The sequence below is a fragment of the Stomoxys calcitrans genome, chromosome 3 (assembly GCF_963082655.1).
Source record: "Stomoxys calcitrans chromosome 3, idStoCalc2.1, whole genome shotgun sequence".
Taxonomy (NCBI): Eukaryota; Metazoa; Arthropoda; class Insecta; order Diptera; family Muscidae; genus Stomoxys; species Stomoxys calcitrans.
Window position 1 is genome coordinate 173832901 of NC_081554.1, and position 22242 is coordinate 173855142.

General features: G+C 43.5%; 1 protein-coding gene across 1 annotated transcript; it reads left to right on the forward strand.

The window, feature by feature from the left end:
• The first annotated feature begins 401 nt into the window (after nt 1-401).
• LOC131996219 (uncharacterized) lies at nt 402-9248 on the forward strand. The gene is made up of 3 exons (XM_059365699.1): nt 402-496; nt 3926-7345; nt 8846-9248. Exons 1-3 carry the CDS (start codon nt 402-404, stop codon nt 9246-9248), a joined length of 3918 nt encoding a protein of 1305 aa, XP_059221682.1.
• The last annotated feature ends 12994 nt before the right edge of the window (nt 9249-22242 follow it).

Consider the following 22242-nt stretch of genomic DNA (forward strand, 5'->3'; position numbering starts at 1 on the left):
ATAACAAACTCACATCAGACACTCAATTTGAACTCTACACCAAACTTGAACAATACATTGGTTCGACAAGACAACATTGACCTATGGCCCTGCGATGATTCCTGCGATGTACTCTCAGGAGTTGGAGCGATCCAGCTTTACGAAACGTATGAAGAGGACGTCCAGATGATCTCCGCAGATCCTACAGCAGCTGGAACCTCAACTACTGGTGGAGAGGCGGATACCTCGCATGGGGTTAAGCGGAAAGTGCAGAAAACGGACGAGCAAAACGGGAAGAAGGAAACAAACGCTCATTACGGTATCTGAGAAAGATGAAGGGTCTTGAGCCATACACCCTGACGATTCGTGACAAACGTTAGATGCGCAAACATAGGTTCAACGTCAGGAATTACGAGTCTAAGATGAATTCTATTGTCGTGGAATATATGCTGCCACCTGCTACATCAAACAATACCAGAACATGCACCAACAACAACACAACACAACAACAAAATTGGTACATATGCTACAGACGAAACCGAGACCATATTGGAAGCACCTCGCGCATAACACTAGGCCCGGAAAAGGCCTTAACCATTGGGTTGCCCAAAAAGTAATTGCGGATTTTTCATATAGTCGGCGTTGACAAATTTTTTCACAGCTTGTGACTCTGTAATTGCATTCTTTCTTCTGTCAGTTATCAGCTGTTACTTTTAGCTTGCTTTAGAAAAAAAGTGTAAAAAAAGTGTAAAAAAAAGTATATTTGATTAAAGTTCATTCCAAGCTTTATTAAAATGCATTTACTTTCTTTTAAAAAATCCGCAATTACTTTTTGGGCAACCCAATATTAATACTGGGCCTTTCATTGATCCTGCCGCCACAGCCAGAAAGAGGAGTGTCATCAATCAACTGACAGACCCAATTCAAGGAAGCGATCTGGCGATGCGCAGGCGCCTGATGGCAAACGGGCCAATAAATCGGCAAGTATGCCATCACTACCTGAACTACAAGTGGCTATCCTGGACCGAAGCAAGACTGAAGGCCGGCTTTCTTCGGAAATTATGGCTGATGATCGAAGAGAAGATTCTCCGAGCAGTATCGGAAGGTATTGGAAAAGGCAAGAAGGAATCATTTGCGGCTTGCTATGGCACCACAATGGAAGTCAAGATCATTAAATGCGGAAATGGGAAAGCATTCGATTTTCTTTCGACATGCATCGGTGGTCTTGATCCTCTTTGGTGTGGCATGAAGATAGAACTGATCCCCCGCTGATCAAATCCCCCGGTGGACAAAGTTGGGAGTGGGGATTCCACCTCCCTCTTTGGAGCTATACGAGTGGATGACTGGACAATTGTAAGGAAGCGAGTGAGGGATAAAGGTAATGGCAAAGATCTCTGGATCAGGGTAGGTTCAGAATCCTTATCGCTCTTGAAGTCCTAACTGTGAAAGACACATTTCGGCTTAAACCACGTAAGAATAGTCCTGCCCTCCGATGATGTCAATGCCACATAGGTAGTCTGGGGGATGTGTTTGCCTGTATATGTGCAGATTTTCCTACTCCTGTGGTTATGAGGTATCAAGGTTCGTGGACTCTGATCACGAATCTCTGAATCTCATCTCCCTTCAGCGGAAGGTAACATTAGAAACTGTATCGTAAACAGTAGGGATTTGAACCTAACTTTTATCTCTTGTTTCAGCGATGAGATTTAATGGTAGTGGGCTTGGAGAGACCGCACAAACTACTACTATAGGTTGCCCAAAAAGTAATTGCGGATTTTTTAAAAGAAAGTAAATGTATTTTTAATAAAACTTAGAATGAACTTTAATCAAATATACTTTTTTTACACTTTTTTTCTAAAGCAAGCTAAAAGTAACAGCTGATAACTGATAGAAGAAAGAATTCAATGACAGAGTCACAAGCTGTGAAAAAATTTGTCAACGCCGACTATATGAAAAATCCGCCATTACTTTTTGGGCAACCCAATAGTATTGGTCTCCATTTACCTACCATACGTATAAATAACCCCCTACAGACACAAGCCGGACCTTGGTCAGCTGGTGCGAGGACAAGTGGCATGCTAGGGGTTGACGCCAATGTGAACCACAGTCTTTGGGTAAGCACGGATACCAACAAGAGGGATGAGTTGTATGTGTTAATGCCAAACCTTGTTCCTACCTGGTCCCCCTAATCTACTTTCTAAGTTTCGCAGCTATTTGCATTTGCATACACCCACATACCTCATACTTTATATGTGTGTGTGTGTGTGTCTCTCTTTGTACTAAAGATGTCTCGCTTTCAGCAGCCTTGTGTACTCCGTCGGCCTTTTCCTTTTCTTTTTCCTATTTCAAACTTACTTATTATCTGGGCTTCAACCACTGCTGTTCTTCCTGGTAAGAGTTTCGTTCAATCTCCAATTCAGAGCTTTCTTTTCCATCCAATAAAGAGATAATTGTAAATTCCCAATTTCTAACCCACCTGTGTTTTCATTTTTTCCTATTCTCCCCAAACTCACCTTGCGAGGAAAATATTTCTACTCCGAGAAATATTTTCCACGACTCCAGTGATTAAACCATCCACTTTCCTCCAGAGCTAACCCCCAACATTTTCATTGTGGTCCTTCGAACCGGATTTATTACTGGAAATCATCCCTTCATCACCATTTCATCCAACACACATATCATCATCGTCATCATAGAAAAAAAGGTGAGTTTGTGCTTTGTTCTATTCCATAAAAAGTGAAAACAATAGTGCTTTTTTCCAAATATTCATTCATTGTGATAAAATTTTTCAAAAACCGTACTGAAAAAATTTTTTTTTTTTTTTCCAACTATTCGGTTATTAATTTTCTTAAAATTTGGTGGAAGTGAATTTCATTAAATTCCATAGAGAAATTTAAGTAACAGTGTGCTTTGCCTCTATAAGAATTGCCATTAATTTGCAAAAAAATAACATAAGATTTTATATTTCAATCGGTGTCGCGGCAGTGTGTTCCTTTGGTTTCTTTTCTTTTTCAATCGTGGTGCATTGAAAGTGATCTTTGCCCTCTTTCATATGCTGCAGTCGCGCTGCCCATAGCATTATTTCGTCGTTGTTAATAGTTCTCGCACTTCCACAGCCTTTCCTACAAGCACAGTGATTGTTGTTATTGTTTTTTTTTTTTTTAGAACTAACCAACGTTGATCTCCATAACTAACATCCAATATACATACATCCATATATACACACAACTGAACGTACATACAAACATTTCTTGTTATTCGCTTCTATTGAGTTTCGTTGCGGGTGACATTGCTACTGCGAAGAGAATAAGAGACTTCTGTGTTGCTTTGAATTTGTTCATTCGCTCTTATATACTCTTTGTTTGCCGTGCACCCTACAGTCATTCCGTTTGTGTGGTCGCGACTCGGGGCGTTTGAGACATACCTTATATTTTGGTTCCATTGGCATATATATGCATTTGTGTGATACCCTGATCGGTCAGAGATATATATAGTGCACCCTACAGCCGGTCATAGTCGACTTTTGGTACAAAACTTTGATTTTTTCGAAAAGTAAATTTTTTTCTGATTTTCTTCACGAGACTGTTTTCGTTTGGTGTTCGTGTAAAGCAAAAATCGTATTTGCACCCTACAGTGAGCCAAGGTCGACTTTTGGATCCAAAAAGTTCGAATTTTCATAATTTTCAAGAGAATTTTTTTTTCCTCTGCTGATTTTAAGAGTTTCAATACTATAGAGGCATTTCGAACTTATTTCAACCGGCGCAACTGTTCATTCTTCTGTTCTCCGGAAATATTACGCATACGCCTACGTCATTTTCAACGTTTTTTTTCGATACCAGTTCCATTTTTTCGGATTTACTGTTCATTTAGATAGGTTTTTTCCCTAACCTATTTAAGAGAGTTAAGTGCGTCTGGTTCAGAGCTAATTCTACTTTTTTCTTTCAAGTTCGAATATGTCTTTAGAGTCGTTCATTCGCTTAGCTGATCGCCTTGTCGCATTCAATGCTGATATAGGTGATAATACGCTTCCGCTCTCATCGATTCACTTAATTAATATACACATGACAGAGCTGAAGTCATTATGGAGCGACATTAAGTCCACTTTCGATACATTCATGGCTGATCGTGATAGTGAGCAAGACGAAGACGAGGGCGGTGCAGACGATTCCGTAAATGCATCCGAGCTGGAGACCTTCCGAGCCAAGTTTAAGAGTTCTTATGTGACTTACTGCAACTGCTTGGCGACATTGTCACAGCTCGCGGAGGAGTTTCAGTTGCCGGCAACTAAGATTTCTCCAAGCCAACGTCTTGTCGCAAATCCACCTGTTTCCGAAGGTCATCCAGAATTTCAAGACACTCCGTCTTCTACGGGAAGGACTGATTATTCCTTTCATCTCCCGCCATGTGATACAGAGGTTTTCCACGGTGATTACATGTCCTGGCCTACTTTCAGAGACATGTTTACGGCAGTGTACATAAAGAATTCCAGACTTAGTTTTGTCGAGCGTCTGTTTCACTTGACGCAAAAAACGCGAGGCGAGGCTCGTGACATTGTTCAGAGGAGCCCTTTGACGAATGATGGTTTCCATTTGGCATGGAAAAATCTATGCGCTCGTTATGAGAATAGACGAATCCTTGTTAACGGGCAGCTAAAGGTTTTGTTCAATCTTCCTTCCATTTCCAAAGAGTCCGCCAGTGCACTTAAACAGTTGCAGCGCGACCTTACTTCTTGTATCTCGGCCCTAGAGTTGTGTGACATTGATGTCAGAGGTTGGGACCCTCTATTCGTATTTCTCTGTTCGAATCGTCTTCCAGAGTCCACACTTACCTTATGGGAGCAGGGTCTCGCAGATAAGACTGCAATTCCTAAGTGGTCTGACCTTGACTCCTTTCTTACGAATAGATACCGGACACTGGAGTCCGTTTCTGAAATGCGTGCCAATCCCAATGCAAGGGATCAAGATTCAAAATCCAATAGCACGAATACTAAGAGTTCGAGAAATATTAATTCATTCCAAGTGAGAGTTTCGGGTCCACAATGTCCTTTATGTCCAAGAGAGTTCCATGTGATTAGGAAGTGTCCTAAGTTCATAGCAATGGACATTAATCAGAGAAAGTCCGAGATAAGGAAGCAAGGTCTGTGTTTGAACTGTTTTTCTAAAACTCATCACGTTCGAAATTGTACAAGCAAGAACACTTGTTTCCAGTGCCAGAGGAAGCATAATACTTTGCTTCATGAGAGTTCCGCTAATCCAGAGGCCAGTAACTCAAGAGTGCAGACTCCGGCAAATACAAATTCAGGTTTGAATGCAAACTCCTCACCTTTCGCTCCTAGTCCTATACAGTCCACTAGTTCTGGTACGGGAGTCGTTCAAACTTATTTCTCTTCCAGTTCTCGTGGCGTTTTGCTGGGGACTGCTTTGGTTGATGTGTTGCACTTGGGTGTTACGTACCAGGCACGAGTGCTTTTGGATTCTGGGTCGCAGGGTACATTCATTTCAGAGAGACTTTTCAATAGATTGCAGCTCCCATATAGAAAAGTCAATGCTCAGATTTCTGGTCTGAATGATTCCATGGCTGCTTCCGTTCGAAAGGAATGTACTCTGCTTCTATGTTCGAGATATGCAGATGCTCAAATTTCGGTTAAGGCCTTCGTTATTACTAATTTATCTGGTGCCCTTCCATCTCATTCAATACCCCCCTCCATCTTCTCTCAGCTGCCCCAATTCGAGCTGGCAGATCCACTATTTCACAGGAGTTCCAGTATTGATATTCTGATTGGTGGTGACTTCCTTCCTTCCATCATGCGGTCCGGCGTGAAGCATGATATTTGTGGTTCCTTGATGGGCCAAAATACCATCTTTGGATGGATTTTGACTGGCCCCATTCCGATCCAATCTCCATCTCCATATTCCAGAATTATTTCCAACTTTTGTGAAATCTCTTTGGACAAAGAGATTTCGAGATTTTGGGAGGTGGAGAATCTTCCAAGGAAGAACTTTGTGTCAGCAGCTGATAGATTTTGTGAGGAATTGTTCGTTTCAACTACTAAGAGGGATGAAGATGGAAGGTACGTTGTTCATCTTCCGTTCAAAAGAGATTTTCCCAAGAGTATATCTCTAGGTAATTCACGGACAAGTGCTATGGCCCAATTTTTGAGAAATGAAGTCCGCCTCCTTCGCAATCTTGCGTTCAAGGATGAGTATGATTCCGTTATCCAAGAGTACGCGAATTTAAGCCACATGTGTCAAGTTGAGACTTCTAGTTCTATGGGAAGTGCGTCTCATTACTACCTGCCGCACCATGCGGTTATAAAACCAGAGAGCACTACCACCAAAGTTCGGGTGGTTTTCAATGCTTCTTCACCTTCCTCTAATGGCGTGAGTCTTAATGACACTTTGCATACAGGTCCTGTGTTGCAGAGTGATCTGACTGTGTTGATTCTCAAGTGGCGATTCTTTCGGTATGTGTTCAATGCCGACATTCAAAAGATGTACCGGCAGATTAGAGTTCATCCCAATCACACACCGTTCCAAAGAGTTCTATTTCGAAGAGATCCAAGTGACGACGTTCAAGATTTCGAGTTGAAGACTGTCACTTTCGGTGTGAATTGTGCTCCATACTTAGCTATTCGCACTCTTTTCCAACTTGCTGATGACGTTCAATCCAGTCATCCTATTGCCAGTGAAATACTTCGCAGTTCTATGTACGTGGATGATGCCCTAGTGGGTGCACATTCGCTGCAGAAGGCAATGCAGTCTAAGGAGCAGTTGATATCCGCTTTGGCTTCGGCCGGCTTCCTCCTGAGAAAATGGACAGCAAATTCAAAGGATATTCTAGCAGGTCTTCCTTCCGATCATTTGCTGTGTGAAGATTTTTTGGACTTCGACGACAGTAGCACAGCAAAAATGCTAGGAATTCGTTGGAATGCTCGATCCGATTCGTTCTATTTCACTACCAAGCCATTCCCAGATTCATCCAGAGATACTAAAAGAGAACTCCTTTCCCAGATTTCAAAGCTTTTCGATCCTGCTGGTTGGCTATCGCCATGTATTGTGGTAGCAAAGATTCTTATGCAGAGGATATGGTCAGAGGGTACGGGCTGGGACGAGGTCGTTACCCCTGGCACACTTGCAAAGTGGAAAGAGTTTCAGACGTGTTATTCGGCTATAAATGAAGTTCGAATTCCGAGGTGGCTTCATTATGTTCCTTCCGCCGATATTCAATTCCATGGCTTCTGTGATGCTTCAGAAAGGGCATACGCAGCAGCTTTGTATGTGCGAATAGCTACAACTACTTCGGTCTCCACACATTTGGTCTATTCAAAGACAAGAGTGGCTCCTGTTAAGACATTGTCCATTCCGAGGTTAGAGCTTTGTGGGGCTGTTCTATTGGCAGAGATGTTAGATACATTACTTCCGACACTTAACATTCCCAAGTATTCTCTTTTCTGTTGGACAGACTCCACTATTGTCCTTTCCTGGCTTTCGAAACCTCCGTGTTGTTGGGCAACATTTGTTGCAAACCGAATTTCAAGTATAGTTCAAGTGGTTGACCCCTCCAAGTTCGGTCATGTTCCTTCAGAGACGAATCCTGCCGACCTCGCTAGCCGAGGTCTCCTGCCTCAGGATATCGTCGCAAATGAGTTGTGGTGGTCGGGACCTGAGTGGCTCCGCGACTCCCCTGAGTGTTGGCCTAATTCTGTTCAATCCACTATTCCCGAGATAGATTTGGAGCGTAAAGCCATAAAGGTTCATCATACTTACTTTCAGAACTACCAGGACGTTCTTGAACGTTTTTCTTCCTATCCACGAGCGCTACGTGTACTGGCTTATGTGTATCGATTCTTCTATCGTACTCATCCAAGATTTCGTTCCAGCTTTTCAAAGCAGTCCACTTTGATCACAAGTTCTGAGCTTGTACTGGTTAGAGATGGATTGATTCGAGTGTGTCAAAAAGCGTGTTTTCCAAATGAGTACAAGTGTTTGTCGTCACAAGAGCAAATTTCGAAATCAAGTTCTATTCTGAACTTAAACCCGTTCCTGGACGCTGAGGGGCTAATTCGTTCATGTGGCCGGCTGGAATCGTCAGTCGGCCTTCCGTACAATGAGAGACACCCGATAATAATGCCCTACGGTTGTCAATATTCCAGGCTGCTCGTGAAGTTCATCCACCAACTTACTATCCACGGTGGGAATCAGCTTGTACTTCGTATGGTCAGATCACAGTACTGGATCCCGAAGGTCAAGAATTTAATCAAAACGACCATCAATAAGTGCAAGCCTTGCATTCTCTACAAGAGGCGTTGTCAGCAGCAGCTCATGGCGGCTTTGCCGCCAGAGCGCACCGAGTTCACTCGTCCATTCACTCGAACGGGTTTGGATTTCGCGGGTCCTTTCGACATAAAGAGTTACAGTGGGCGGGCCTGTCGTATTACGAAAGGCTACGTCTGCGTTTTCGTGTGCTTCTCCACAAAGGCGATACACTTAGAGGCGACGTCCGATTTGTCCACTCCCACGTTCTTAGCGGCTTTCCATCGTTTTGTTTCTCGGCGGGGTTGTCCGTTGCATCTATATTCCGATAACGGTACAACTTTCGTCGGAGCTTCCAGGATCTTAGAGAGAGAATTTATTCATGCTGCTCGTGCTGGAACTGAGTCGAACTATGCGCACCAGTCTTTGAGTTGGCATTTCATCCCGCCTGGAGCTCCTCATATGGGAGGACTCTGGGAAGCGGGAGTAAAGAGTTTTAAGTCCCATTTTCGAAAATTTGCTGGTTCCTTCAAATTTACATTTGAAGAGTTCTCGACAATCCTGTCGAGAATTGAAGCATGCCTCAATTCGCGCCCGTTGTCTCCTATATCCAGTGATCCTAACGATTTCGCTGCCTTAACTCCAGGTCATTTCTTGATTGGTACTCCCATTCTTGCTCCGATCGATCCACGCATTGAGGAGAGTCCTGTATCGATTTTGAACCGATGGCAGAGACTTAAGGCTATTCATCAGAGTTTTTGCGTTCGATGGAAGAACGAATATTTACGAGAACTACAAAAGCGAGTTAAATGGCAAAGTTCAGAAAAGAATATAGAAGAGAACACACTAGTCGTTATTCAAGATGACAACCTTCCACCAAATGTTTGGCGTCTAGGCAGAGTTTGCAAGACGTATTTCGGCACTGATCGCAGAGTTCGGGTTGCTGACGTGGTGACTCAGAAGGGCACCATTACGCGACCCATTACCAAGCTTGTCGTCATTTCCTCTCCGAATTAAACACAGATTTTCCATTCTTTCCCATCACTTCCCTATTGTTTGTTTTGCCACCATAGATCATCATACCCTCCTCCACGTCGATCCGAAACTACGGGATGCCCTTCTTAAGAGCGATCGGAAGCAATCGCGTCCCAACACTCCTGAGCGGAAGTCAAAGGATTCGTGCCCACCGAGGGATTTTTCGCCATCACCGTCTTCTAAGCAGAGGACATCTCTTTCGGCTATTCTTCGACAGAACAGCATTGTGTTGCTTCCTACGGTGCTCGTTAAGGTAAAAGGCAAGTCTGAACGATCCACAGCCCGGTGCCTTCTCGACTCGGGGTCTCCGGTGAGCAGGATCTCCAAGAGATTGGTAGATTCGTTGGCGCTCACGACATTGAGCCTGAAAGAGGAGACCATATGCCCACTTCGCCTGACCTCCAGATTCGACGAAACGGTAACCATTGAAGGCACATTTCGTGTGAGTACCCGCATTTCAACGGTGACGCCAGCTGAATCGCTTCCGGAATCATTTAAAAGACATTTCCCCCACTTATTCTTTGCGGATTCGAAATTTTTCAAATCGGCCCCGGTGGATATTGTAATTGGTGTCGATCTTTATCCCAGGGTCATCGCAGAGGGTGTATACGCCCAGAATGGTTTGCCTACGGCACAAAGTACTATTTTTGGTTGGGTGATCTATGGTGTCTGTTCGCACTGAGCGCACTACAGCGTTCTCATTATTCTTCGGTATCAATGAATTTAATCCAAACTGAATAAAAGAGTTATGAAATGCACTGTTGATTTTTACTTTACTAGCGAAGCACAAGCTCTATCTTTTAAACAGGTCCATTGAGCGGTTTGATTCATAGAAGGATGTCCACTACTGACAAGCTTGCCTTTTCCATGTACCAGCTGGATCCTGATGAGGGAGTGATCCTTTGGCTATTCTACGGAGCTATACAACTATTATGTCAACATTTCCTTTCCTTACTAGAGTAATTAAATTCATAACTAGAGTAATTAGATTCATAACGTCCGTTTTCATAGAGTTTTCAATTATATTCCGTGCGAGTAATTGTAAGCTGGTGCGAGTACACACAGTTGCATTTTTCCTTTTTTTTTTATTGCAGGTGTACTGCAAGGGGGCCGGTAATGTTAATGCCAAACCTTGTTCCTACCTGGTCCCCCTAATCTACTTTCTAAGTTTCGCAGCTATTTGCATTTGCATACACCCACATACCTCATACTTTATATGTGTGTGTGTGTGTGTCTCTCTTTGTACTAAAGATGTCTCGCTTTCAGCAGCCTTGTGTACTCCGTCGGCCTTTTCCTTTTCTTTTTCCTATTTCAAACTTACTTATTATCTGGGCTTCAACCACTGCTGTTCTTCCTGGTAAGAGTTTCGTTCAATCTCCAATTCAGAGCTTTCTTTTCCATCCAATAAAGAGATAATTGTAAATTCCCAATTTCTAACCCACCTGTGTTTTCATTTTTTCCTATTCTCCCCAAACTCACCTTGCGAGGAAAATATTTCTACTCCGAGAAATATTTTCCACGACTCCAGTGATTAAACCATCCACTTTCCTCCAGAGCTAACCCCCAACATTTTCAGTATGGAATAGAGGGAACAACCCTACTTTCTACAACCGGATCAGAGAACAGTGACTCTACAACGCTTGTGACAAACAATGACTCGGTGGGGGTCTTGGACTGGAACGTCTCCAGCCAGTGCCCCTTTTTCGATCTCTTGCTGTATGGTCTCCTCCTCCCCATCTCGTGCTCGACATGAAAGAATTTCCTATTTCATGTCGAGCACGAGATGGGGAGGAGCAAACCATACAGAAACCCGACAAGGACCGATTTGGTGAAATTTAGGGAACAGATGAAGCTGGGGTTCTCTTGGGGACCTCTGGAATACACAAAGTAGCTGGAGGACGCAGTGGATTTTGTCACGGGATGACTGAACGAGGCCATTATGAAACGAGTACTACATCGTAAAACCAGCCAGTCATAGTGGTCACCGTAGCTGAAGGTACTCAGGATTGAGAGTAGAAGGCTTTTCAATAAGGCCGAGAGAGAGAGAGAACACGGCAAAGGGCTGGGACGAATATCGAAAGGCCCTTGAAAAGTTCAAAATGGTGACAAGGAGGGCGAAGAGAATTTCCTGGGCAAAATTCTGCGGATAATCTGAAAGCACTAGTGAGGCATCTCGGTTGCATAAAGTGCTCTCGAAGGATCCCAGCATCCCCAGCTCTCTGAGGAGGGAGGATGGCACTAACACCGAGAGTGGTCAGGAGATGGTGGAGTTTATGATGGAGACGCCTTTCCCGGGAGGGCAGGATGAGGTCGGCGATCAAGATATGGCAATACCTACACATGCGACCTTGGCGGATGACCTCATCAGGGACACCGTTGACAAGGAGAAGATAGTGTGGGCAGTCCGCATTTTCCGGTCTGCCGGACCTAAGGGTATTAACCCAGCACTGCTGCAGGAGTCCTATGAGATCACCTTGACCAGCCTAACACGGATTTTCGGGGCGAGCCTGGCTTTGTCCTAGATACCAAGGGCAAGGAGGTAGGTGAAGGTGGTCTTTATTCTCAAGGGGGGGAAAATAAACCACAGCACAGACTAACTAAAATCCTTATTCGTGCTGTGGTATATTTTTCCGCCTTGGTGATAAAGACCACCTTGACCTTCCTCCACGGGGAGGAAGAGGTCTCCAAACCTAATACATCACTGCTGCCACTGTAGGTATTAGCACAAGAAAGCCAGTGTGGGTATTAGCACACGCAGCTTACAGTCCAAAAATTCCCAAGATTCGGCCCGGCTTTTTTACTTTTACTTGCTTTGACTCGATTAGCCTCTGGTGTCTGGGCAATGTTCGAAAACTGCCGGTAGGACACTTTTCTGAGCACTCTTTCTTTCTTTGGTGGCCAGGTTCTATGTAGGGCTTCGGATTTGCGGTTGCGCTCGTTTCTAGGCCTAGTGCTAAGTGGACCCTGTTTTCATTTGCTGCCATGTCCTTGCCTGCAGCGTCTCTAACAGTTTTTGTACTCTCGTTTGCGTTAGTATTTGTGTTTCCGCTATCCAGGGACCAACTCTCCTATTATGACAGTTAGAAGGCCAGATTAAGGCCACTGATGCAGGTCGGGAGAATGATTAGTGCTTTCTCATTACCACAGCCAATTACATTGAAGGCCTTCTGCCACATAGCGCAGAGGTTAGCATGTCCGCCTATGACTCTGAACGCCTGGGCTCGAATCCTGGCGAGACCATCAGAAAAAATTTAGAGCGGTGGTTTTCCCCTCCTAATGCTGGCAACATTTGTGAGGTACTATGCCATGTAGAACTTCTCTCCAAAGAGGCACTGCGGCACGCTGTTCGGGCTCGGCTATAAAAGGGACGCCCCTTGTCATTGAGCTTAAACTTGAATCGGACTACACTCATAGATATGTGAGAAGTTTGCCCCTGTTCCTTAGTGGAATGTTCATGGCCAAAATTTGCATTTGCCTTCTGCCACATGTTGTCACCGAAATCTACAAATTTCCAATGGCTTTCGATCGAGCTCTCAGCATCCTCTCTTCGATGATCTACATATTTTCGGGAGTATCCGCCTTTGGGATTACTTCGGTCCAGGATAGCCACTTAAACTTCAGACGCCGATAACTACTTGGTAAACTTCTGACCCGTTTGCCCACCCGGACCTTACACATCGCTGATTTCCAGGTCTGGTCTTGAAATTAGAGTGAGGTACCCTTTCCGTGAGGAGACACTTCCGACAATTCTAGAAGACACTCTTCTGATTACCCTTCCAGGCTTTGGCTGCAGGATCTACAAAATGCATCAGCTTGGCTGTTGTGACTTTTTATACCCACCTCCATAGGATGGGGGTATACTTATCTAGCCATTCCATGTGTAACACCTCGACATATTCTTCGAAGACCCCATAAAGCATCGTCACGACATTGTGACTCGATCTAGCCATGTGGGTCCATCTGTTTGTCGAAATCGCGATAGCGGTTGAAAGCGTAAAGCTAGACGCTTGCAATTTTGCATAGATACTTAATATTGATGTAGGTCGTCGATGATTGGAAATGGGCCATATCGGTTCAGATTTGGATATAGCTCCCATATAAACCGATCTCTCGATTTGACTTCTTGAGCCCCTGGAAGCCGCAATTTTTGTTCGATTTGACTGAAATTTTGCATGCTGTGTTCTGTTATAATTTCCAACAACTGTGCTAAGAGCGGTCGGAATCGGCATATATCAAAATATAGATCCTATATAAACCGATGTCCCGATTTGACTTCTTGAGCCCTTACAAGCCGCAGTTTTTGTTCGATTTGGCTGAAATTTTGCATGTAGTATTCTGTTAAGACTTTCAACACTTGAGCCTAGTACGGTCCAAATCAGTCTAAAACTCGATATAGCTCCCATGTAAACAGATATCAAGGTTTGACTTTTTGAGCCCCTACAAGCCGCAAATTAAGTCTGGTATAGCTACAATTTTGAACATAGTGCTCTGTTATGGGAAGAACTAAGAACTATGTCAAGTACGGTCCAAATCAGTCAAGAACCTGATATAGCTCCCATATAAACTGATTTACCGATTTGACTTCCTGAGAACCTGGAAGCCGCATTTTTTGTCCTATTTGACTGAAATTTCTCGTATAAACCAATCTCCCGATTTGACTTCTTGAGCCCTTATAAGCCGCAATTTTTATTCGATTTGGCTGAAATTTTCCATGCAGTGTTCTGTTAAGACTTTCAACGACGGTGCTAAGTACAGTCCGAATCGGTCAAGAACCTGATATAGCTCCCATATAAACCGATCGCCCGATTTGACTTCTTGAGCCCTTATAAGCCGCAATTTTTATTTCATTTGGCTGAAAATTTCCATGCAGTGTTCTGTTAAGACTTTCAACAACTGTGTCAAGCACCGTCCAAATCGGTCAAGAACCTGATATAGCTCCCATATAAACCGATCTCCCGATTTGACTTCTTGAGCCCCTGGAAGCCGCAATTTTTATTCGATTTGGCTGAAAATTTCCATGCAGAGTTCTGTTAAGACTTTCAACATCTGTGTCAAGTACCGTCCAAATCGGTTAAGAACCTGACATAGCTCCCCTATAAACCGATCTTCTGATTTGACTTCTTGAGCCCTTACAAGCCTCATTTTTTGTCGGATGTGGCTGAAATTTTGCATGTGGTGCTCTGTTATGACTTCCAACAGCTGCGCCAAGTACGGTCAAAATCAGTCTTTAATCTGATATAGGCCCCATATAAGCCGTCCTCCCGATTTGACATCTTGAGGCCCTGAAAGCCGTAATTTTTGTCCGATTTTGCAACAACTGTGTCAAGTACCGTCCAAATCAGTCAAGAATCTGATATAGCTTCCATATAAACCGATCTCGGTTTGATTTCTTGAGCTCCTAGAAGCCACAATTTTCACCCGATTTGGCTGAAATTTTGCACATAGTGTTCCGATATGACTTCCAACAACTGTGCTAAGTACGGTCCGAATCGATCTACAACCAGATTAGCTCCCATATTTTAGCAGAATCCATGGTAGTGGGTTCCCAAGATTCGGCCCGGCCGAACAAAGCACCCTTTTGCTTGTTTATAGAAAAATGCCTCAACGTTATATAATTTTCCAAATTTGAATATTTGGCAAAGCATTTGGTATGAATTCAACTTTTTTAAATTTTTTCTTATATGTACTTGAAAAACTCCAAATCAAGTTTTACATCTCAAATTTGTTCCATTTTCATAACTAAACCTTTCGAACAGTAGCGGAGGTGTAAACAACGCAGATGGTCAGCAGCGATAGGCAATTCATAAGTGTGCCATACAACTACCACCACATTAACTTAATGCGGGGGCAATGAGCATAAAGGAAGGGGCTCTCTCTCTCTCGCTATTGCGCGCATGCGTGGGTATGAAAGAACAGTCTTCAAGTAAACATTAGAATTCATTTGAATTCTAAATCACTTTCGCGCCCATGTCCAAATGAAAACTGAAAAAAATGGTGTTGAGAACAAAAACTAAACCGTCAACATCAGCAGCAATGGAAAATAAAACACAAAGGCCAACGTTGAAGCGGTACTGAAGGCGATGACAGTGAAAAACTCTTAAAATCCAAGGCTGTGTCTGTATGTTGTAGTCTATGTCGCATATAAACAAAAGGGGACTGCTCATAAATCGCCTTACATACACAAACATATGCAAATGTTTGTTTGTTTGTTTTATGAATCCAAGTCACAGCAGACTGCCTCTGAGGTTCTTGGACTCTCATGACTTTGGCTCAATTTCAGTTTGACTCATTTAAAAGGTATTGTTGTCTGTCTCTCCCATCATAGTCTGTCTGCCCAGGAGATGTGAATGTTGACGATGATGAATTTGTATGCATTTACACATGGCCGTAGTGTATTTACATAAACAATTGTCATCAGAAGTGGTGAAGCTTTCACACTACAATACAAAATCCCCTTTGAATGCACTCATAAGCACTTGAAGATCAGAGAGGTGAACTGGCATAGACACTAGAGCCACAGAGGTTGGCTACATATAGGAGGGCATTTGTTCTTACGTTGGCACGTACTCTTCATTTGTCTTTTCAGAGGGTTCTTCTCATCATTTTGATGTTTATGATATTTATGGACAATGTGCCCAGACGGTCGTAAATACTGAAATTTATGAAATATTTGTAACTAAAGGAAGAAGCTCCACAATAAATAGTCGCTGATGTCAAAAAAGTTGGTGATAAAAGTTTTAGCGAAAACCCAACCCACCGCCAGCATACAAAGTATGCCCATACACAAGGACCACATACAAAACACTAAATAGGACACGGCACACAAATCAGCACCAACAGCAACTCAACAATTAACACTACCACCCTCAAGGATGACCCACACCACCACTGGACACCGAAAGAAGTAAAAAGGTTTTTGGATACCCACCACGTCGGGTATATATGTGAACCATCTTTCATCAAAATCCGGTGAAAAATGCATACCTTATGTCCCATAGCAGTTATATCGTAATATGTTCCGATTTGGTCCAAATACTAATAAGTACAGTAGCTTATCAAAAAATAAACCGATCTGAACCATATACGACACAAATATCGAAAAGCCTAACATAAGTCACTGTGTCAAATTTCAGTGAAGTCGGATTATATATGCTTTTTTATGGGGCCAAGATTTTAATTCGAGATATTGATCTACATGGCACCTAATCTGGACCTATTTGGGCCAAATTGCAGAAAAGTGTCGAAGGGACCAACACAACTCACCGTCCCAAATTTCGGCGAAATCGGACCATCAATGCGCCTTTTATGGGCCCAAAACCTTAAATCGAGATATCGGTCAATATGACAGCTATATTCAAATCTGGACCGATCTGGGCCAAATTGAAGAAAGATGTCGAAGAGCCCAACTAAACTCACTGTCTAAAATTTCAGCGACATCCGATAATGAATGTGGCTTTTATGGGCCTAAGGACCTAAATTGGAATATCGGTCTATATGGCAGCTATATCCAAATCTGAACCAATCTGGGCCAAATTGACGAAGGGCCTGGGACAGCTCACTTTTCCAAATTTCAGCAAAATCCGATAATAAATGTGGCTTTTATGGGCCTAAGACCCTAAATCGGACGATTGGTCTATATGACAGCTATATCCAAATCTGAACCGATCTAGGTTAAATTGACAAAGGATGTCAAAGGGCCTAACATAACTCACTGTCGCAATTTCAGCAAAATCGGATAATAAATGAGGCTTTTATGGGCCTTTGACCCTAAATCGGATGATTGGTCTATATGACAGCTATATCCAAATCTGAACCGATCTGGGCCAATTTGACGAAGAATGTCGAAGGGCCTAACACAACTCACTGTCTCAACTTTCAGCAAAATCGGATACTAAATGTGGCTTTCATGGGCCTAAGACCCTTAATCGGAGTATCGGTCTATATGGCAGCTACATCCAAATCTGGACCGATCTGAGCCAAATTGACGAAGGATATCGAAGGGCCTAACACAACTCACTTTCCCAAATTTCAGTAAAATCGAATAGTAAATGTGGCTTTTATGGGACTAAGACCCTAAATCGGAGGATCGGTCTATATGGCAGCTATATCCAAATCTGGACCGATCTGAGCCAAATTGACAAAGAATGTCGGAGGCGCTAACACAACTCACTGTCCCAAATTTCAGCAAAATCGGATAATAAATGTGGCTTTTATGGGCCTAAGACCCTAAATTGGAGTATCGGTCTATATGGCAGCTATATCCAAATCTGAACCGATCTGGGCCAAATTGACGAAGGATGTGGAAGGGCCTAACACAACTCCCAGTCCTACATTTCAGCAAAATCCGATAATAAATGTGGCTTTTATGGGCCTAAGACCCTAAATCGGACGGTTGGTCTATATGGCAGCTATATCCAAATATGAACCGATCTAGGTTAAATTGACAAAGGATGTCAAAGGGCCTAACATAACTCACTGTCGCAATTTCAGCAAAATCGGATAGTAAATGAGGCTTTTATGGGCCTAAGACCCTAAATCGGAGTATCGGTCTATATGGCAGCTATATCCAAATCTGGATCGATCTATCGAAGGGCGAAGTATATCGAAGGGCCTAACACAACTCACTGTCCCAAATTTCAGCAAAATAGGATAATAAATGTGGCTTTTGTGGCCCTAAGACCCTAAATCGGAGTACCGGTCTATATGGCAGCTATATCCAAATCCGGACCGATCTAGGCCAAATTGACAAAGGATGTCGAAGGGCCTAACATAACTCACTGTCCCAAATTTCAGCAAAATCGGATAATAAATATGGCTTTTATGGGCCTAAGACCCTAAATCGGAGGATCGGTCTATATGGCAGCTATATCCAAATCTGAACCGATCTAGGCCAAATTGACGAAGAATGTCGGATGGCCTAACACAACTCACTGTCCCAAATTTCAGCAAAATCGGATAATAAATGTGGCTTTTATGGGACTAAGACCCTAAATCGGAGGATCGGTCTATATGGCAGCTATATCCAAATCTGGACCGATCTGAGCCAAATTGACAAAGAATGTCGGAGGAGCTAACACAACTCACTGTCCCAAATTTCAGCAAAATCGGATAATAAATGTGGCTTTTATGGGCCTATGACCCTAAATCGGAGGATCGGTTTATATGGTAGCTATATCCAAATCTGGACTGATCCGGGCCAAATTGACGAAGAATGTCGGAGGGCCTAACACAACTCACTGTCCCAAATTTCATTAAAATCGGATAATAAGTGTGGCTTTTATGGGCCCTAGACCCTAAAACGGAGGATCGGTCTATATGGGGGCTATATCAAGATATAGTCCGATATAGCCCATCTTCGAACTTAACCTGCTTATAGACAAAAAAAGAATCTGTGCAAAGTTTCAGCTCAATATCTCTATTTTTGAAGACTGTAGCGTGATTTCAACAGACAGACGGACAGACGTACGGACATGTCTAGATCGTCTTAGATTTTTACGCTGATCAATAATATATATACTTTAAAGGGTCGAAAATGGATATTTCGATGTGTTGCAAACGGAATGACAAAATGAATATACCCCATCCTTCGGTGGTGGCATTTATACCCGACGACGTCTTTGCGACATGGTGAACGGATGCCGCCAGATGCCTAGGTATGCGTACACAGGGGTGCTCTACTGATAGATGCAGTCTGGGGAGTGATATCTCCGTGGATTCCCCAATCAAGGGAACCTTAACCCTGGCATGCACAATGAAACATGATTTGGAGAACGAATTTGGATTTTGAACTACGAGCTGACTCTGTGATATTCTGTTACCTGACTTGTCGAGAGTGACGTTCTTCGGAAATGGCTTTCAGGCTAATGCCTCCGTCCTGTTAAACCCTGGCAAGGCTTGGAGAACCCACAACTACACTAGTGGAGTCTTTCAAGGATAGTTGTCCTCTTCGAGAAAGGAAATCAGTCCAAGAAAAGCCCTTGACGACCGGAGAGATTCGCAATATTGGGATAGAGGTCCGCAGACTTACTAACAGAGCACGTCGTAAAAAAGCGGAAGTATATTGGGATGTGTATACACACGGCTCAAGGCATACAATAAAATTACCAGAGCGGCAAAACGTGCCTCCTCAAAGCTTTTCTGGGTACATGTCGATTGTGTTAATGACGGCGTCAAGATGAAAAAGTTTCTCTCAAAAACCCATGTCCAAACTGAAATGTTAGTAGAAGACTTGAGGTGAGAGCAGAGACAACGGAAGACATGTTGAGGCTTTTGATGAAAATACATTTTCGACAGGATACTACGGGGCTCATGGAGATAACGGGATCTAGGTATAAGGATGTTGATAGATGGCTTATCATTATAGAATTTATGGTTAAGGAATCCTTGAGGAACTTTAAAGCATTTAAGTTACCCGGACCTGATGGAATATTTCCGGCATTACAGCAAAAGGAGGCCGACTATCTGGTGCACCATTTGGCCAATATTTTTTACAGTGTGCCTAGGACTTGCATATACTCCGAAATCATGCAGGAGGCAAGGGTGGTATCCTTATACCAAGCCCGACAAGGCAAGTTATGCGACACCAAAGGCCTACAGACCTATAAGCCATACGTTGTTGTGAACATCATGATAAGGAGTAGGACATCCAGTGAACTGCTCAAATTCAGACAGCATGCCTATGTCAAGGAAAGGTCGATGGAGACTGCCCTGCACGAGGTTGTGCATAAAGTAGAAGAATCCTTCGATGCCAAGAGGGAGGTACATATTGGCGGTATGCATTGACATCGAGGGGAGCATAAAACAATGTGCGGACCGACACATTGATCCAACCCTTAGACCAGTACCGGGTGAACCAGGTCCTTAGAGACTGGATAAATGCTAAGGAACAGGTGGATAAATTGCGGGTCCCATGGCATAAATATAACAGAGAAAGTGGCACAGGGCACGCCACAGGGGGCATTTCGTCGGCACTCCTTTAGGTGACGACCATAAATATCCTATTACGAATGCTGACTGAGGAGGGATTTGAACCCGCACTTCTAATGGGTAAGGCTCCGAACCAGTTATGCAAAAAGGTCGAAAGGGTCTTGCAGGTGGTACACGACTGGGCTGAACCTAGGTGTCTTAGTGTTCATGAGGAAGACGAAGGTGGGCGAATTTTACGCACCACATTTCCTCAACAGAACGATTTCAATATATGGCAAGGTCAAATACTTAGATGGGATCTTGAACAGGAAACTGAATTGGAAGTGTCACATTTTGGAGCGTACTGAGAAGGCTCACAGGCTCGAGCCTATGGCACGAAATGGGGTCTAAATCCAAGAATAGTTCACTGGCTGTACAGAAGCGTTATTAGAGCCATACTTACCGACGCCTTAGTAGTTTGGCGGAATGCGATGGAGAAAAAGTGCAACGCAAGGATAATACAACAGGTTTAGAGAACATGTTGTCTTGGCATAGGCGGAGCGATGAGAACCATGCCCACTAGGATACTGGAGACTATTCTAGACATCCAACCCATAGACATACAGATTAAGTGCGAGGCAGCTACTGCGGCTATGAGAATTAAGGCAATGGGAAAATCAGAGGCACAGTCTTGGATTGACGGGACCCTAGTATTGCCATCTGGAAGATCATGTTACACGGATGGATCAAAGCTAGAGAACAAAGTGGGCCTGGGGTTCTACATAGAGATCCCAGGGAGTGACATCTGTTTTAAATTGGTTGACCATGATCCGGGCGATCAAGGAATGCGTGAGGTGGTGTGGTGCTAACGCGAGGACGTCGAGAGCGAATATCTTTACGGAAAGTAAACAGGCCATAAGGGCAATAACAACCAGGACAGTAAGATCACTAACAGTCATGGAATGTAAGAAGGAGATTAACGCCTTCTCTGAGGATGGCTCAATCCGCATCGCTGGGGTGCCGAGCCATAACGGAGTAAGGGGGAATGAAAGAGCAGACGGTTTGGCGGTAAAGGCCAGAGGACTGCCGTCAACAAACTTGGTTAACCCGAAGCCTTTCGGATCGGCGCAGTCCGAATTAAGGGCGAGTTCGACGAATGCGTATGTAACCCTGTGGAATAGTGAAACGATCGGTAGGGCGGCGAAAATCCTATGTCATTACCCGGCTTTCGCGGCTAAAAGACACTTAGGACGAGACACAATACCAGACATGAACCATCTTAGGGGCATGGCATTTAAACAATTAAGGATTTTGTAAGTAGCATGGAATTCCTTCCTTAGATTTTCTTTTTTGAGGTTTGAGGGTATAAAAAGCCTCCACCATAGGATGGGGGTATACCAATTTCGTCATTGTGTTTGTAAAATGCAAATTTTGGCCATGAATATTCCACTAAGGAACAGGGGCAAGCTTCTCACATATCATTGAGTGCAGTCCGATTCAAGTTTAAGCTCAATGATAAGGGGCTTCCTCTTTATAGCCGAGTCCGAACGGCGTGCCGCAGAGCAACACCTCTTTGAAGAGAAGTTTAACATGGCATAGTACCTCTCAAATGTTGCCAGCATTAGGAGGGGAAAACCACCGCTGATATATATTCTGGTCTCGCCAGGATTCGAACCGATTCTGTTTGTAGCACCTCGAAATATGCGTCTAAGACCCCATAAAGTACACATATCGTCATGACATTTTAAGTCGATCTAGCCATGTCCGTCCGTCCGTCTATCTGTCGAAAGCACTTTCGAAGGAATAAAGCTAGCCCCTTGAAATTTTGCACAAATACTTCTTATTAGTGAAGGTGGGTTAGGATTGTCAATGGGCCAAATCGGTCCATGTTTTGATATAGCTGCCATATAAACCGATCTTGGGTCTTGATTTCTTGAGCCACTAGAGGGCGCAATTCTTATCCGATTGGAATGAAATTTTGGACGTGGTGTTTTGGCTTCACTTCCAACAACTGTTCTAAGTATGATTCAAATCGGTTGATAACCTGATATAGCTGCGGTATAAACCGACT

Bases quoted from the DNA above. Each gene is read 5' to 3' on its own strand.
- LOC131996219 (XM_059365699.1), top strand. From the start codon at position 402: ATGAATTCTATTGTCGTGGAATATATGCTGCCACCTGCTACATCAAAC. The intron at 497-3,925 runs GTACATATGCTA...TTTTCTTTCAAG, and splicing joins ACAACACAACAACAAAATTG to TTCGAATATGTCTTTAGAGT. The intron at 7,346-8,845 runs GTTAGAGCTTTG...TCCTATATCCAG, and splicing joins AAGACATTGTCCATTCCGAG to TGATCCTAACGATTTCGCTG.